The 15,565-nt window shown below is 47.7% G+C and overlaps 2 protein-coding genes across 12 annotated transcripts in view; one reads left to right on the forward strand and one right to left on the reverse strand.

Moving 5' to 3' along the window:
- Positions 1 to 1,985: 1,985 nt before the first annotated feature.
- Positions 1,986 to 3,817, reverse strand: C33H16orf90 (chromosome 33 C16orf90 homolog). Of its 2 annotated transcripts, none has more exons than XM_020915354.2 (3): positions 3,710 to 3,817; positions 2,911 to 3,264; positions 1,986 to 2,517 (listed from the first exon to the last, which is right to left on the reverse strand). In XM_020915354.2, exons 1-3 carry the CDS (start codon positions 3,723 to 3,725, stop codon positions 2,360 to 2,362), a joined length of 528 nt encoding a protein of 175 aa, XP_020771013.1. In that variant the 5' UTR covers positions 3,726 to 3,817; the 3' UTR covers positions 1,986 to 2,359. The 2 variants fall into 2 exon arrangements, with proteins under 2 accessions (XP_020771013.1, XP_020771012.1); XM_020915353.2 differs by having other exon boundaries at positions 3,680 to 3,817.
- Positions 3,818 to 12,201: 8,384 nt separating this feature from the next.
- The window catches only part of CLUAP1 (clusterin associated protein 1), a 29,668-nt gene continuing 26,304 nt past the window's right edge, over positions 12,202 to 15,565 (forward strand). For 4 of the 10 annotated variants that reach the window (XM_020915342.2, XM_020915344.2, XM_070460819.1 and 1 more), the window contains exons 1-2: positions 12,440 to 12,547; positions 14,979 to 15,090. In XM_020915342.2, coding sequence (XP_020771001.1) covers positions 12,469 to 12,547; positions 14,979 to 15,090 — 191 coding nt within the window. In that variant the 5' untranslated portion in view covers positions 12,440 to 12,468. The other 6 variants (XM_020915343.2, XM_070460822.1, XM_020915345.2 and 3 more) reach the window with 5 other exon arrangements.

Consider the following 15,565-nt stretch of genomic DNA (forward strand, 5'->3'; position numbering starts at 1 on the left):
TCCTGGCCCCCAGGCCCCCAGCCCGGTGAGCTGCAGCTCCGAGGCCTGGCCGGATGCAAAGGGGACAGGGGACATGCTGCGCACTGCGTTGACCAAGTGAGACCCAGCCTTTGGGGCTGGGGGCAGTCACGTGCCTTGTGGTCCCTCCGTCTCTGGGGCAGAGACTCTGGGTGTGTGCATGGGCCCCCCCCAGAGCTGCTTGCTGCCCACCCTGGCTTCTGGAGCAGACGGGGTGGTGCAGAGTTGTGCATGGCCCAAGAGCTGGAGAGGGAACGTGGCAGGTGGAGCTGCATGACCATGTCCTTCCCTCCCTCGGAACTTCCAAGCCTGGGGGCTCCTGGGATGAAGGGCATCTGGGCAGGAGGGCCTCGGCCTCCCCTCCTCCGAGCTGACATCAGTTTCACGCTGAGGCCCAGCTAGGTGTCCTCCCTAATCTGAATCAACGATGACCATGTGATTTTTTTTTTTTCCGGCCCTTGGGGTAAGGGAAGAGTCTTCCAGAAGGTTCCACCTTGGACATTGGTAATGAGCTCAGAGGCCTTGCCCTGCTCCTCCATCCCCGCCTCCTAATCATTGCAGTGTCCAGCCCAGTGTTGAACAGATTGTAGTGTTTCTTCTCATTACAAATAAATAGACTTCAATTGGTCACATTCGGTCTTTGCAGGCTCTTTGCACTCCTGGCCTTGCCCCTTGGGCCCACCCCGAGGCTGAGGGCAGCCCAGGAGCTGCCTGTCGCCTGGCAAGTCCCAAGGCCGGCTTCCAGCTCAATGGGCAATTGTTTTTTACAATTCTAGTTGTAACTTTCCCTGCTAAGGATTGTAGCCCTGGAAGAGGCTCTAGAACTGATGACAAAGGCAGTGATCAGACAGGGGTTCTGCCTCTGGCCTCCCTGGGGACAGGGGTCATGCCTGTCCCTCCATCAGACAAATGAGGAAAACTGGTTGAGGGGCTGGGAGTAGCCCAGGAGCCACACAGCTGTGAGCAGTGGGCCTGAGAGCCCAGCCAGGTCGGGCCCCTCCACAGCTTGGGTGCGTTGCTCCCAAGGGCTGGTCCTTCCCCAGATGGCCCTCCTGTGGGCACAGGGTCTGGGGCTGGTGACCCCAACTTGGACCAGGGACCAGCATCTCCAGAATCTGCCATCTGAGGATACAGGGTCTTCCCCTGTGTCTGGAAGGACGCCCGCTGTCCCGACATCCAGAATGTGCTTGACACCATCATGTGTGGTCTGACAGGTGCCCATAAGAGGGGCAGGTGGGCCCTGGCCCGACTCGGGCTGCCAGGACAGGAAGCCAGAGGTGGTGAGGATCACGGAGGCCAGTCCACAGGCAAAAGCCCAGTGATGTGGAGCAGGGGGTCTCGGCCAGAGTGATTCTACCCCCCAGGGGACATGAGACCACCCAGAGGCTTTGGTTGCCACACTGGGAGGAGGGCGCTTCTGGAATCCAGTGAATGGAGGCCAGGGACACCATTCGACATCCTACAGTGTACAGGATGGCCCCCAAGACAGAGTGACCCAGCCCCAGATGTCAGCAGGGCCAGGGTGAGGACCTCCGGTACAGCAAGCCCATGCCTGGGTGCCTGGAGCCTCGCCCCGCTGGGAGAAGGGCTGTGCCCTTTCTGCCTGGAGAGTCAGGGCAGCCAGGGGTCCCCAGGGAACGTGAACTCCACTGTGGCCTCAGTGATGGGCGGCATGGGGCCAGGGCCAACACTTCTGTCCAGGTTGGGAACTTGCTCTGCTTCCCGACACCCTCCCTGAACCCAGCCTAACTTTCTCTGTCCTCTGCTCTCTTCACCCAGAACACCACGCCCTGTTTGTAGGCCTGCCAAGACCCTGCCCACCCAGAGGAGGACGGCACCCTCTTCAGGGTGGGAGCACCTCGGATTCTCCTGGGAGTGACACCGAACTTTGCTCTCAGAGCACGTGTGCCAAGGGGCCCTTTCTCTGATCAAATTGGCCTGACGACAGACAGACTCAGGGACTGAAGCGCAGGCCTTGGCTTTTATTGACATTAGACCTGTAGGTTCCCCGGCCCCTCGGGAGCCCAGCTCTCCACTCCATCCGGCCTCCCCGGTACCCGTGGCTGATGTGAGTTGAAGCAGGCTGCAGGGGCATGCCCCGGCTTCTTTCTTTTTCTCTGTCCCTCTCGCGGGACCTCCTCCTCCTCCCTCCACCCTCAAGCTTTCCCAAGGCTGGCTCAGGCTCTGGTGCTGGGTAGCTGCCCAGGTGTCTCGGTGTCGGGGTGCTACTGATGGGGGCTGAGCCCTTCCCCCCCGCCCCAGACCTGTCTCCTCCTGCTCCTGGGGCCACCCTCTCCCCTCCTGTCCTGAGCTGGGAGAACCAGCTCTGGCACTTGGATCCCTACGGCCCCTCCAGGCCCCCAGAGCAGGTTCTCTTGCACAAGGGACATGTGGTCTCCTCTGGGGCCCCCCAGGATCTCTTAGGCCTGAGCCCTAAGCCTTCAGGGTGACCAGACTGCAAGGGGGCACCCTTGGCTGAGTCCATGCTGGAGCTGGAAGCTGAGGAAAGAGGGGGAGAGAGGAGTCATTCAGAGGGACCCAGGGGAGGCTGCCAGCCCACCCTGTGACCCCTGAACCTGGCATCCTTCCAAGCCAGAGGGGAGGGGGGCAGTTCTCCTTAAAACCCCACAGAGGAGGAGAAAGAGGGAGACATGGTTCAAGCAGGAAAGACCCTTTTCTAACTCACACCCCTCACTTTACAAATGGTGAGACTGAGGCACGGCCAGTGGGGGAAAGCAGCCCGAGGTCCCTCATCGAGTGGAGAGCTGGAACAGGTACCCAGGTGGCTCGGGAGTGGAGAGGGACCACCTGGGTCCGTCTGAGTGCCTAGCCCACCCCTGCCCTGGGTCTGCCCCTCCTGTCCCTAGCTCTGTGTCACCTGGACAGGCTCACCTGTATTTCCCCGGCTGTCCCTGGGCAGTTGAGCTTCCAGAAGGGTTGAGTGGTGGCTGTTACCTCGGCCCAGAGTCCCCTGTGCTAAGTTCAGGGGCCAGACCAGGCCCTCGGGCTGTGGCAGGCAGCCACCGGCCAGGAGCCGACCCAGCCAGTGACTCTCACACTGGCTGGCAGGCTGCAGGTGGCCCGGCAGGTAGAGAGCCAGGCCCCGGAGGTGGCGCAGCCGGAAATTCTTGGGCTTGCTTCCCTGGGCATTGGGGCACTGCTGCTGCTGGGCCCCCAGCCCCCCCTCGTAGATGTTGGGTGGTGTGTCGGGGTGACTGGTATATCCTTGGGCCCAGCTCACTGCATCTGTGGAGGGGAGAGTAGAAGGGTGGCCGTGAGGGGAGAACAGTCGCATGCTCGTGGGATGACCCCCACCCTGGCCTACAGAGCCTCAACTACCTGTCTGTCATGTGGACTCTGCCCCCTGCCTCCCACCCCCCTCATCCAACTTAGCAGTCCTCCTCCCTCCCAGCCCACAGGGAGGGCTGAGAAACCTGGTCTCAGCACCAAGATCTTTTCAGGACTTCAGGCTCTTTCTGCCACCCACTTTTGTCCCCTGCCCTGAAAAGAGCAATCCAGTGTCCAGGGTTACGTGGCCTGGACCCATGGCCATTCCCTTCTCCTAAGCATGCATGTCCCCGGGACCACCCTGGTGGCTGTGGGCCCAGGTCAGGACAGGAGGGCATCTCTCCTCCTGCCTCTCCTCCCCGCAGCCCGGCACCTTCTCTTATGCGCAGCTCAGAGAACGCACAGACCAAGGCTTCCATGGAGGGCCAGCGTGATGGGGAGGAGCAGCCGGGCCTCCTCTGCAGCGGGGCTCTGCTCTCCGCCACCTAGGGGGCGGGTCTGCAGGGCTCCCTTGGCAACCAGCTCTGTGATGTCACAGGGAAGACTCCCTCGTCTCTTGGACCTCCAGGTTTGGCAGGAGATGATGTACAGAGCAGGGGCAGGGTGGTAGGTGGGCAAGGGGATGGGGCAGAACCTTGGGGAGGTCCCTGGTCCCTCCAGCTTGGGACAGGCATGCAAAACAGATTTGGCTCTTGCAGTCTGGGGAGTCACTCCCTGGGGTGACCTCTTGGGGTGTCTGTTTCCTCATCTGTGGGTAGAAGATGAACGTTTAGGGACACAGACATGGTGAGACCTGTGTCAGTGCTTTGAGCATGCCAAGAAGGTGATTCTGGGTGACCGGGCAGGTCCCTTAACTTTTCCATCCATTTTCGCATAAGTAGGCGATGGGGTATTCTGAGGATTGTATCAAGTGTGACGAAGGATTTGGAGAAACCAAAAGTCTCATATACTGCTGGGGATGGGGAGATGAAAACGATACCACCAATTTGGGAAACAATTTGTTTAAAAGTTAAACTTTTCAATTCTCTCTATTCACAAATGACATGGTCCTATATAGAGAAGAAATTAATTCACACTCAAAGGGAAAAAAAAACCTATTTAAGCTGGTAAAACTATCAGAGCTAATAAGTTAGTTGAGCAGTCTCAGGACGTGTGATCAACACACAATGAACTATATTTCTATACACTAGGAAAGAACAAAAAGACTAAAATCAATCATGGAAGTGCAAGACAGCACTGAAAACTAGAAAACATTGAAAAAAAGTAAAACTTAAATGGAAAAAGACAGTGTTTGTGGATTGAAGGCTTAATATTAAGACAGCAGTCCTCTCCAAGGTGATCTATAGATTCCTGTAAATTCCTGTAAAATCCCAACAGCCTCGACGGCAGAAACAAGAAAACTGATTCTAAAATTAATATGGAATTACAAAGGAATCCAAAAGCCGAAAACAATCTTAAGAAGTTTGAAAGCTAAGATTTTCTATTTAAAAACTTCTTACATACAATTCAACACTACAGGAACCAAAACTGTGGAACTGACACAAGGCTAGAGATCTAGACCAGTGGAATAGAATAGAAGCCCAGAATAAATTCATACATCACTGGACAATTTATTTTCAACAAGATTATTCCATGGAGGAAATAATAGTCATTTCAACAAAGAGTGCTGGGACAATTGGATATAAAAAGATACAAATGAAGAGGAATCTAGATGTCCATCAACAGATGAGTAGATAAAGAAGTTTTGGTACATATACACAATGGAATATTACTCAGCCATAAAAAGGAATGCATTTGAGTCAGTTCTAATGAAGTGGATGAACCTAGAACCTATTATACAGAGTGAAGTAAGTCAAAACGAGAAAGATAAATGTTGTATTCTAATGCATATATACAGAATCTTAAAAAATGGTACTGAATATATTTACAGGGCAGCAGTGGAGAAAGAGACATAGAGAATAGACTTGTGGACATGGGGAGATGGCAGGAGAGGGTGAGATGTATGTTGAGAGTAACATGGAAACTTACATTACCATATGTAAAATAGATAGCCAATGGAAATTTACTGTATGGCTCAGGAAACTCAAACGGGCTCTGTATCAACCTAGAGGGGTGGGATGGGGAGGGAGATGGGAGGGAGGTTCAAAAAGGAGGGGATATGTGTATACCTATGGCTGCAGAGGAACCAGATCAAATTGCTAACATCCATTGGATCATCTAAAAAGCAAGAGAGTTCCAGAAAAACATCTACTTCTGCTTTATTGACTTCACCAAAGCCTTTGACTGTGTGGATCACAACAAACTGTGTGACCTGCCTCCTGAGAAATCTATGCAGGTCAAGAAACAATAGTTAGAATTGGACATGGAACAACAGACTGCTTCCAAATTGGGAAAGGAGTACATCAAGGCTGTATATTGTCACCCTGCTTATTTAACTTATATGCAGAGTACATCATGAGAAATGCTGGACTGGATGAAGCACAAGCTGGAATCAAGATTGCCGGGGGAAATATCAATAACCTCAGATACGCAGAGGACACTGCCTTTATGGCAGAAAGCAAAGAAGAACTTTTATGGCAGAAAGCAAAGAAGCCTCTTGATGAAAGTGAAAGAGGAGAGTGAAAAAGTTGGCTTAAAGCTCAGCATTCAGAAAACTAAGATCATGGCATCTGGTCCCATCACTTCATGGCAGATAGATGGGGAAACTGGAAACAGTGGCAGACTTTATTTTGGGAGGCTCCAATATCACTGAAGATGGTGAGTGTGGCCATGAAATTAAAAGTCACTTGCTCCTTGGGAAAAAAGTTATGACTAACCTAGACAGCTTATTAAAAAGCAGAGACATTACTTTGCCAACAAAGGTCCATCTTGTCAAAGCTATGGTTTTTCCAGTAATTGTGTATGGATGTGAGTTGGACTATAAAGAAAGCTGAGCACTGAAGAATTGATGCTTTTGAACTGTGGTGTTGGAGAAGACTCTTGAGAGTCCCTTGGACTGCAAGGAGATCCAACCAGTCAATCCTAAAGGAAATCAGCCCTGAATATTCATTGGAAAGACTGATGTTGAAGCTGAAATTCCAATCCTTTGGCCACGTGATGCGAAGAACTGACTCATTTGAAAAGACCCTGATGCTGGGAAAGATTGAAGGCAGGAGGAGAAGGAGACGACAGAGGATGAGATGGTTGGATGGCATCACCGACTCGATGGACATGAGTTTGAGCAAACTCCAGGAGTTGGTGATGGACAGGGAGGCCTGGTGTGCTGCAGTCCATGGGGTCACAAAGAATCAGACATGACTGAGCGAGTGAACTGAACTGAATGGCTGATTCATGTTGAGGTTTGACAGAAAACAACAAAATTCTATAAAGCAATTATCCTTCGTTAAAAAAATTAATAAATTAAAAATATTTTAAAAAATAAAAGTGAAGAATGAAGTTGGACCCCTACCTCACACCACATACAAAAATTAAAACTCTTTGAAGAAATCTTCATCCCCATGGATTTGGTAATGGATTCCTAGATCTGACAACAAAAGCATAAGCAAAAAAGAAAAAGAATAAATTGGTCTTTATAAAATTTGAAAAATTTTGTGCTGCAAAAAAGCACAAACTCTCAAGAAGTGAAAAGACAGCCTACAGGATGAGAGAATATAATTGCAAATCATGTATCTGATTAGAGTATAGTATCTAGAACACAAAAATGGCTGTTACAACTCAACAACAAAAAGACAAACAGCTGAATTTAAAAATGGGTGAAGAACTTGCATAGATATTTCCCCAAACAAGGAAGCCCCAGATCTATGAGTTTTGACAAACAGCTGAAAGTGAAAGTGAAATCACTCAGTCATGTCCGACTCTTTGCGACCCCGTGGACCGTAGCCCACCAGGCTCCTCCGTCCATGGGATTCTCTCCAGGCAAGAATACTGGAGTGGGTTGCCATTTCCTTCTCCAGGGGATCTTCCCAGCCCAGGGATCGAACCCAGGTCTCCTGCATTGCAGGCAAACGCTTTAACCTCTGAGCCGGACAAACAGCTACCGTCATGTAATTAGCCACTACAAGATATAGAACAGTTTCATTACTCCCTCCCCACACACATTACATTATTATGTATCCAGCTCCTCCTGGTTACCACTAATTTGTTTTCTATCTCTATATTTTCATCTTATTCAGAATGTCATGTAAATGGAATCAAATAGTATGAAGCATTTTGAGTCTCTTCTTCCACTTAGCCTAAGGCATTGGAGAGCCACCGTTGTTCTTGTGTATTTCAGCAGTTTGCTTTTATAAATTGCTGAATGGTAATCCATTGTACCACATGTGTTTATTCATTTCTAAGTTGAGGGGCACCCAAGTGGTTTCCAGTTTGGGACAATTAAAAATAAAGCTACTCTTAATATTTGTGTATAGGTTTCTGTGTGAACATAAGTAATTTTCATTTCTCTTTGGTGAATACCTGGGAGAGGGACTGCTGAACTGTATGTTAAGGGTATGTTTAACTTTCACCAGCTGTCTTCCAAAGTGGATGTACACTTTCATATTCTCACCAATAAGGTGTGAAAGTCCAAGGTGCTCTCCATCCTTTCAAGCCCTTAGCACTGTCAGGGTTTTTGTGGTGGTTTGTTGTTTTAGCTATTCTAATATTTAGAAAAGGCAGAGGAACCAGAGATCAAATTGCCAACATCTGCTGGATCATCGAAAAAGCAAGAGTTACAGAAAAACATCTATTTCTGCTTTACTGACTATGCCAAAGGCTTTGACTGTGTGGATCACAATGAACTGTGAAAAATTCTGAAAGAGATGGGAATACCTGATCTGCCTCTTGAGAAACCTATATGCAGGTCAGGAAGCAACAGTTAGAACTGGACATGGAACAACAGCCTGGTTCCAAATAAGAAAAGGAGTATGTCAAGGCTGTATATTGTCACCCTGCTTATTTAACTTATATGCAGAGTACATCATGTGAAACGCTGGGCTGGAGGAAGCACAAGCTGGAATCAAGATTGCCAGGAGAAATATCAGTAACCTCAGATATGCAGATGACACCACCCTTATGGCAGAAAGTGAAGAAGAACTAAAGAGCCTCTTGATGAAAGTGAAAAGAGTGAAAAAGTTGGCTTAAAGCTCAACATTCAGAAAACAGATCATGGCATCTGGTTCCATCACTTGATGGCAAATAGATGGGGAAAGAGTGGCTGACTTTATTTTGGGGGGCTCCAAAATCACTGTAGATGGTGACTGCTACCATGAAATTAAAAGACACTTACTCCTTGGAAAGTTATGACCAACCTAGACAGTATATTAAAAAGCAGAGACATTACTTTGCCAACAAAGGTCCATCTAGTCAAGGCTATGGTTTTTCCAGTAGTCATGTATGGATGTGAGAGTTGGACTATAAAGAAAGCTGAGCGCCGAAGAATTGATGCTTTTGAACTGTGGTGTTGGAGAACACTCTTGAGAGTCCCTTGGACTGCAAGGAGATTCGACCAGTCCATCCTAAAGCAGATCAGTCCTGGGTGTTCATTGGAAGGACTGATGCTGAAGCTGAAACTCCAATACTTTGGCCACCTGATGCAAAGAGCTGATTCATTTGAAAAGACCCCGATGCTGGGAAAGATTGGGGGCAGGAGGAGAAGCGGACGACAGAGGATGAGTTGGTTGTATGGTATCACCGACTCAATGGACATGGGTTTGGGTGGACTCCGGGAGTTGGTGATGGACTGGGAGGCCTGGCATGCTGCGGATCGTGGGGTTGCAAAGAGTCGGACACAACTGAGCTACCAAACAGAACTAAACTGAATAACTGCCTAGTGATATCTTGTGGTTTAATATGCATTTCTCTAATGACTAATAATCTTAAGCATCCTTTCCTTTGCTTATTGTAAGAAAATAAGACATTATTTTAAGGCAAGAAAATTTAAACAAGTTTTTTTTCTCTGTTTGTGCTTCCTCTTCTCCACTCGTGTGCATTATGTGTCTGCATTATGCATTAACCATAAGACTTCTGCAGCAGCAGAAAAACTGCTCAACTATAAAGATTCATTTTTATCCTTCTAATACCAGCCATGTAACTCCTTAGAAGATAATGTTCCTTTCTCAATCCTGTCAGGGGTCACGATGCAGGTATGTTTGGTGAACTTTATGTGCAAGGCCAATACAAACAGTTCCTTTAAAGACAGCGATTTATGCAGACAGACTGGGTCAGACAACCTAGGGTGATACTGGGCCACACCTAATGGAAGTTCTTAGTTTAAATACTTACTTGTGCATGCTAAGTCGCTTCAGTCATGTCCAACTCTTTGCAATCGTATGGACTGTAGCCTGCCAAGCTCCTCTGTCCATAGGGTTCTCCAGGCAAGAATACTTGACTGAGTTGCTATTTCTTCCTCTGGGGATCTTCCTGACCCCAAGGATCAAACTCAAGTCTTAATGTCTCCTGCATTGGCAGGTGGATTCTTTACCACTGAGCCACCAGGGAATTCTCTCCTCAATCCCCAGCCACTGGAACACCAAGGAATTCCCAAGGTTGATGACGTTAATAGTATACCTGTAGATTTGGGAAGAAGCAATAAGAGAAAACCATTTCCTGAACCATAACAGACTAGAGAGATAGGCAAGATAGTCCAGATGCTTTTGGCTACTGTTGAGTTCAGTTCAGTCACTCTGTCGTGTCCAACTCTTTGCAACCCCATGAACCACAGCAGGCCAGGCCTCCCTGTCCATCACCAACTCCCGGAGTTCACTCAAACTCATGCCCATCGAGTCGGTGATGCCATCCAGCCATCTCATCCTCTGTCGTCCGTTTCTCTCCTGCCCCCAATCCCTCCCAGCATCAGGGTCTTCTCCAATGAGTCAACTCTTTGCGTGAGGTGGCCAAAGTATTGGAGTTTCAGCTTCAGCATCAGTCCTTCCAATGAACACCCAGGACTGATCTCCTTTAGGATGGACTCATTGGATCTCCTTGCAGTCCAAGGGACTCTCAAGAGTGTTCTCCAACACCACAGTTCAAAAGCATCAATTCTTCGGTGCTCAGCTTTCTTCACAGTCCAACTCTCATATCCATACATGACCACTGGAAAAACCATAGCCTTGACTAGACGGATCTTTGTTGGCAAGGTAATGTCTCTCCTTTTTAATATGCTATCTAGGTTGGTCATAACTTTCCTTCCAAGGAGTAAGGGTCTTTTAATTTCATGGTTGCATTCACCATCTGCAGTGATTTTGGAGCCCCCCCAAAATAAAGTCTGACACTGTTTCCGCTGTTTCCCCATTTATTTCCAAGCTGGAATCAAGATTGCCAGGAGAAATATCAATAAATTCAGATATGCAGATGACCGCACCCTTATGGCAGAAAGTGAAAAGGAACTAAAAAGCCTCTTGATGAAAGTGAAGAGGACAGTGAAAAAGTTGGCTTAAAGCTCAACATTCAGAAAACTAAGATCATCGCATCTGGCTACTGTTAACAGTACAATAACAGCACATTGAGTCGCCTGTTAGTGAAATCCTTGCTTGACCTGGGTGTGAACATTCCTATTGCTGTGTGAGAAACTGGTCATGAAATGTCTCCAAGCCTTGGTCGAAATTAAGACTGAAAGAGAGGAGATTGTAAAACCAAGTATGTTGCCCACCATCCAGTTCTACAACAATTGAGTCATTTTGCCACTACAGTCACTGACCTACATACAACACATGGTGAAGGAACTTCAGGGCCAAATCAGGATGAGGCATTTTGTGCTCTCGGAAGACTGGCAGTTAGTTAGTTAGTTAGGTATTTTCAGGAGGAAATTGTATGAATTCGGTTTCTTATATCTTGCCTACTTAGAAAAGAACTAAAACCATTAACTGTAACATCTGTTCCTTGTTAATAGCAGTAAACCTCTACAATGTTGTATCCTTGATTACACCTACCCCTTACTTAAAATCACATACCTACTAGCTTACCCCTTTCCTCTTTGGAACATCTTTAGAGCTTTCTGAAAGACTCCTTGCCTGATTATAATCCTCAGGTTGGCTCAAACAAATTTATGCATTTCTTAGCTGGACTAATTGTTGACATTTGCCATATCTTTTGTGAACTGTTTTTTGATCTGCTTTCTGATAGTTTTCTTCAGTGAGTTTTGAAAGTTTGTTATGTATTTCAGAAGTCTTTTTCAAATCATCTGTGCTTTGTAAATATATTCTTTTAGACTGTGGGCTTACCTTTTCATTTTCTTAAAAAGTGCCTTGAAGAGCAGTTCTAAATTTTGATGAAGTCCGATTCATCAAAAAACATTTTTTAAAGGATGATACTTCTAGTGTATTTTATCCAAGGACTCTTGTTTAACCCAGTCACAAAGCTTTCCAAGTTTTCTTCTAGAAAAGTCATAGTTTTTAGGTTTTACCCTTTACATGTAAGGATGCAGGTTCATTTAGTTGCATTTCTAGTTGTTCCAAGATCCTTTGCTAAAAAGATTATTCTTTCTCTACTAAAGGGCTTTATTTATCCTAATGACCACGTATGTGCAGGTCTATTTTGAGAATCTTTAAGGTCAGCGCATTCATGTGTCTGTTACTTCACTAAAACCAATACAGGGGTGGAGGGCATCTTAGTATTGGTAGTCCCTCTTCTTCGCCCGCACTCTGGGCTCAACTCACTTCACCTCCCCAGCCCTTCCGGTTGCCTTTCCCCAGCCGTGGCAGGCAGGTAGAGAGTCCTCCCAACCGAGAGCACAGCTGATCCCGCCACGGGCTGGGCGCGGTGCACCCCCGCCCCGCCCCCTCCGTCTACCGCATGCAAGAACCAGCTCCAAACTTCGGAGTTCACAGTTGCCAGGACAACCCCCCGGCGCGCCGGTTTCCGGCCTGTCGTAAAGTCCGAGCCCGGTGCGCACGCGCGGTTTGCGCCTCGGGCGGCTCTCGCCGCTTCTTGGTCGCTCTGACCTTCGCCTCGTAGTCCGTGGCCTCAGCTGCTTCACGCTGCAGGCGCTTCGGACGCGGGCGCGGCCAGCCATTTTACACATGCCAGAGAGGAGTGCCGGGCGTAGGACTCCAAAGGGAGACCTGGCTTCCTGACATCGTGTACATCCTTTCTGGAGGAGTTTAGGCGGAAATGAGAAGTACTATGTAGACCGCCTTGCACAGGCACTTAGGTGCTTAGAACGTGTCGGCCAGTACAAATGTCTGCATGTGTGAAGGGAGCCTGCACGCCACACCAGTTCCCTCAGCGTCGCGTTTTACGCCGCCTGCCGGCCGCCCTCGCTCCGGTACATACAGAGCATGCGCACGCGGCCCGGTCGGCTTTGCTTCCAGTCTTTTTGGTCCCGGCAGCGCGCCGTATGGGGCTCAGTGCGTTGCCATAGAAACCCCAGAGCGGTGACGGGCTAGCGGTGGAGACTTCGGGATCCTGGGCACTTGAGCGCCATGTCTTTCCGTGATCTCCGCAGTAAGGCATCCCTGCCCTCTGTGACCTGCGATCCTCCCGAGACTCGGGGCTCCGGCCCGCCGGCTCCCTGTCCGAGCCCCGCCGAGGCTCTCGCGCCGAAGTCCCCCTCCGGGGTCTCTGCAACTCAGGGGCTCCCCTGACCCTAGCCGACCCCCGCCAGGCTGAGCGCCCCAGTGTGTCTCATAGCGCTTTCTGCTATGATGTGTATGCGGCTAGTGCGGCTGAGGAACCGAAGTTTTAATTTTATCTAATTTTAATTGACTTGGGTCTGTTCGCTGCTGTATCGCAAAACACCATTTTCCAAAGCGACCGTTTTTGAGCTGGGTTAGCTTAGAGAAGCGAACAAGAGAATCGAAGAGGGGGCTGGTGAATAATGATTGAGGCTAATATTTTTCGAGTTCGAGTTTTTGTGATCTGTTAGGTAGTTAATTACTGTTCTATGTGTGTTCATCATTTCATTTACTCCTCTGAACAGCAGTCCTTTTATGTTTAGGTGAGGAAATGGACACAGAGAGGTCAGGTCACTCGGTCGGTCGGGACATAGGTGGTAAGAGCTGGCGCTGGAGTGTGAAACCGTGTCGTCTAACCTCCAAAGCCCTCAGCCTTTCTGAAAGGGGCTGGTGAGGAGAAGGGAACCCAAAAGTGCCTTTGCAAGGAGCGTGGGGAAGTGGAAAAATGGGGATTAAAGAACTAGTTATCACTGCTCTGGGGAACATCTGTTAGAAAGTAAACATTTTACATTTAATATCTTATTTTAGTCCTCACTGTTACAGTGAGATGAGTCATTCCTGGATGGAATACTTTGACGCAGGGAGGTGAAATAGCTGCTTTAGATCATAGAGCTAGAACTGGGTGGAAATCAGTATCAAAACGTGGGACTGTGTGAATCAGTCTCTTGCCTTTTATGTGCTGTCATTTTCTGAATCTGAAGCGGTTCAGGAACTGGCTCCACCTGCACACGTGTAGCAGGTGTTGCCAATTTGGTGTGATTTGAAGGGCCTCTTTAAGGCCAATTTTCTAATAGTTGCCAGTGCCTGAAATTTCCCCTTTAAAGATTACTGCTTTCAGTTATAAAGGGCTCTTTCTATAATGTAAATATATAGGAAGAGGCACCACCGTTTATTGATGCCTACTAGCACTGTTGTGTGAATCTCTGCCCTCTGGGACTTGGACATTCTTGGAGACATTATGTTGTAGAGACACCTTTCTCCTCTCTCACAGTTGAGGGAGGCCAGCCTTCTGCTAAGGGACACTGAATGGAGTTGTTTTGGGAAAAGTGTACAAAAGGATTTCTGAACGTTTTTGACCTTAAATGAATGCCGTACTTTAGGCAGTTCATGTAAGAATCTTACTTGTCTCCTTTTGATGACGATACTGCAGAATTAACAGAATTTGGCTACTACTTAGTGAGAGGAAGTGTTTAGGCCTCACCATCTGGTGGGAAGGCTGCTGCTTTTATTTTCCATTGCTCTATTTAAATATCCCCCCGAACAATGGCAGAGGCCCTCTGCTGCTCTTTCCACTGCTTATATCTTCTCTTCTGTTGTCTGGTGAAATTCAGCCTAATCTCCAATGACCAGGTAGCTTATTTGTGAATGTCATTGGGACATTTTCAATATCCATCTTCAAGAAAAGTGAAGACAGACATTACTTAGTCAGAAGCGCTCTTGGCACATCATGGGAACTAAAAGGATGTTATTTGCAAGTCTTGCTTAAAACTTAGTGACTGCAGTATTAAGAACAAGTGTTAGTATTACTGTTTCTTAGTCTGTTTCATACTACAGCTAAGTATTGCTCTATAGTTCAAGCATTCTCTAGAATATTCCTCTAAGTAACACAGAGACATCAGTTTTACCCTACCACCATCACCTCTACAAAAAAAAAGTTAACATTTAAAAGTGTTTTTCTTTATGACATTTGGTAAGACCAGATATTTTTCATTTTTAGTGGTGAAGAGAAAGATATCCAGGAGATAGTTGAGATACCCAAGAGAGAAATTAAATTCACAGCCAATCCCTAAACCCTATTTCAACGTAGTTTCCAGTTCTCCCATTGAACTCAAATAAATGTTTTTTAGGAAACAGCTTAACTGTTTTATCTCCTGTTTGTTTTTCTCTCAGAGTTGATAAATAGTCTATAAACGTGTCAGTAGCCTGGGAGTAAGAAGACAAAAATGAAGGAAGTATCTGTGTTGATAAGTAGGTGATGTTTGAGGAGGAGCTGACCATCCTGTGTGTTTTTACCTTGGACAGATTTTACAGAGATGATGAGAGCCTTGGGATACCCTCGACATATTTCCATGGAAAACTTCCGCACACCAAATTTTGGGCTTGTATCTGAAGTGCTTCTCTGGCTTGTGAAAAGGTTAGAATCGGGAACTTTACTGTGGTCTAAGAATAGATTCGAGATGTTACTCATTAGCCACCTAGAAACAGGATACTTCTGAGAAGCAAAAGGAAAAGTTCAGTAAAATTTGACAGACTGGGCTGTAACCTGTTAAAAGTCAGATGTGTGTTAAGGAATGCTGTGGGGAAAGGGAGTGTGCCAGGAGGTGGTGAAAGACTGTTTCTCAGCAGTAAGCTGACAGGCGTGCTGGCCCACCCTCCTCATCATCCCCTCGTCTTCATCAGGGATTGACAGGGCCTCCTTACACAGTATCTGGCTTAGGATTGGCAAACTTTTTACTAAGGAGATGATCAAGATTTTAGGCATTGCCCGCTGCATAAGATCTCTGTCAGGCTTCCTTGTGTTTTATTGTTTATTGCCCTTTAAAAATGTAAAAACTCTCCTTAGCTTGTGAGCTGTACAGGAGAAGGCCAAGGACTGCAGGCTGTTGACC

The sequence above is a fragment of the Odocoileus virginianus genome, chromosome 33 (genome assembly GCF_023699985.2).
Source record: "Odocoileus virginianus isolate 20LAN1187 ecotype Illinois chromosome 33, Ovbor_1.2, whole genome shotgun sequence".
Lineage (NCBI taxonomy): Eukaryota > Metazoa > Chordata > Mammalia > Artiodactyla > Cervidae > Odocoileus > Odocoileus virginianus.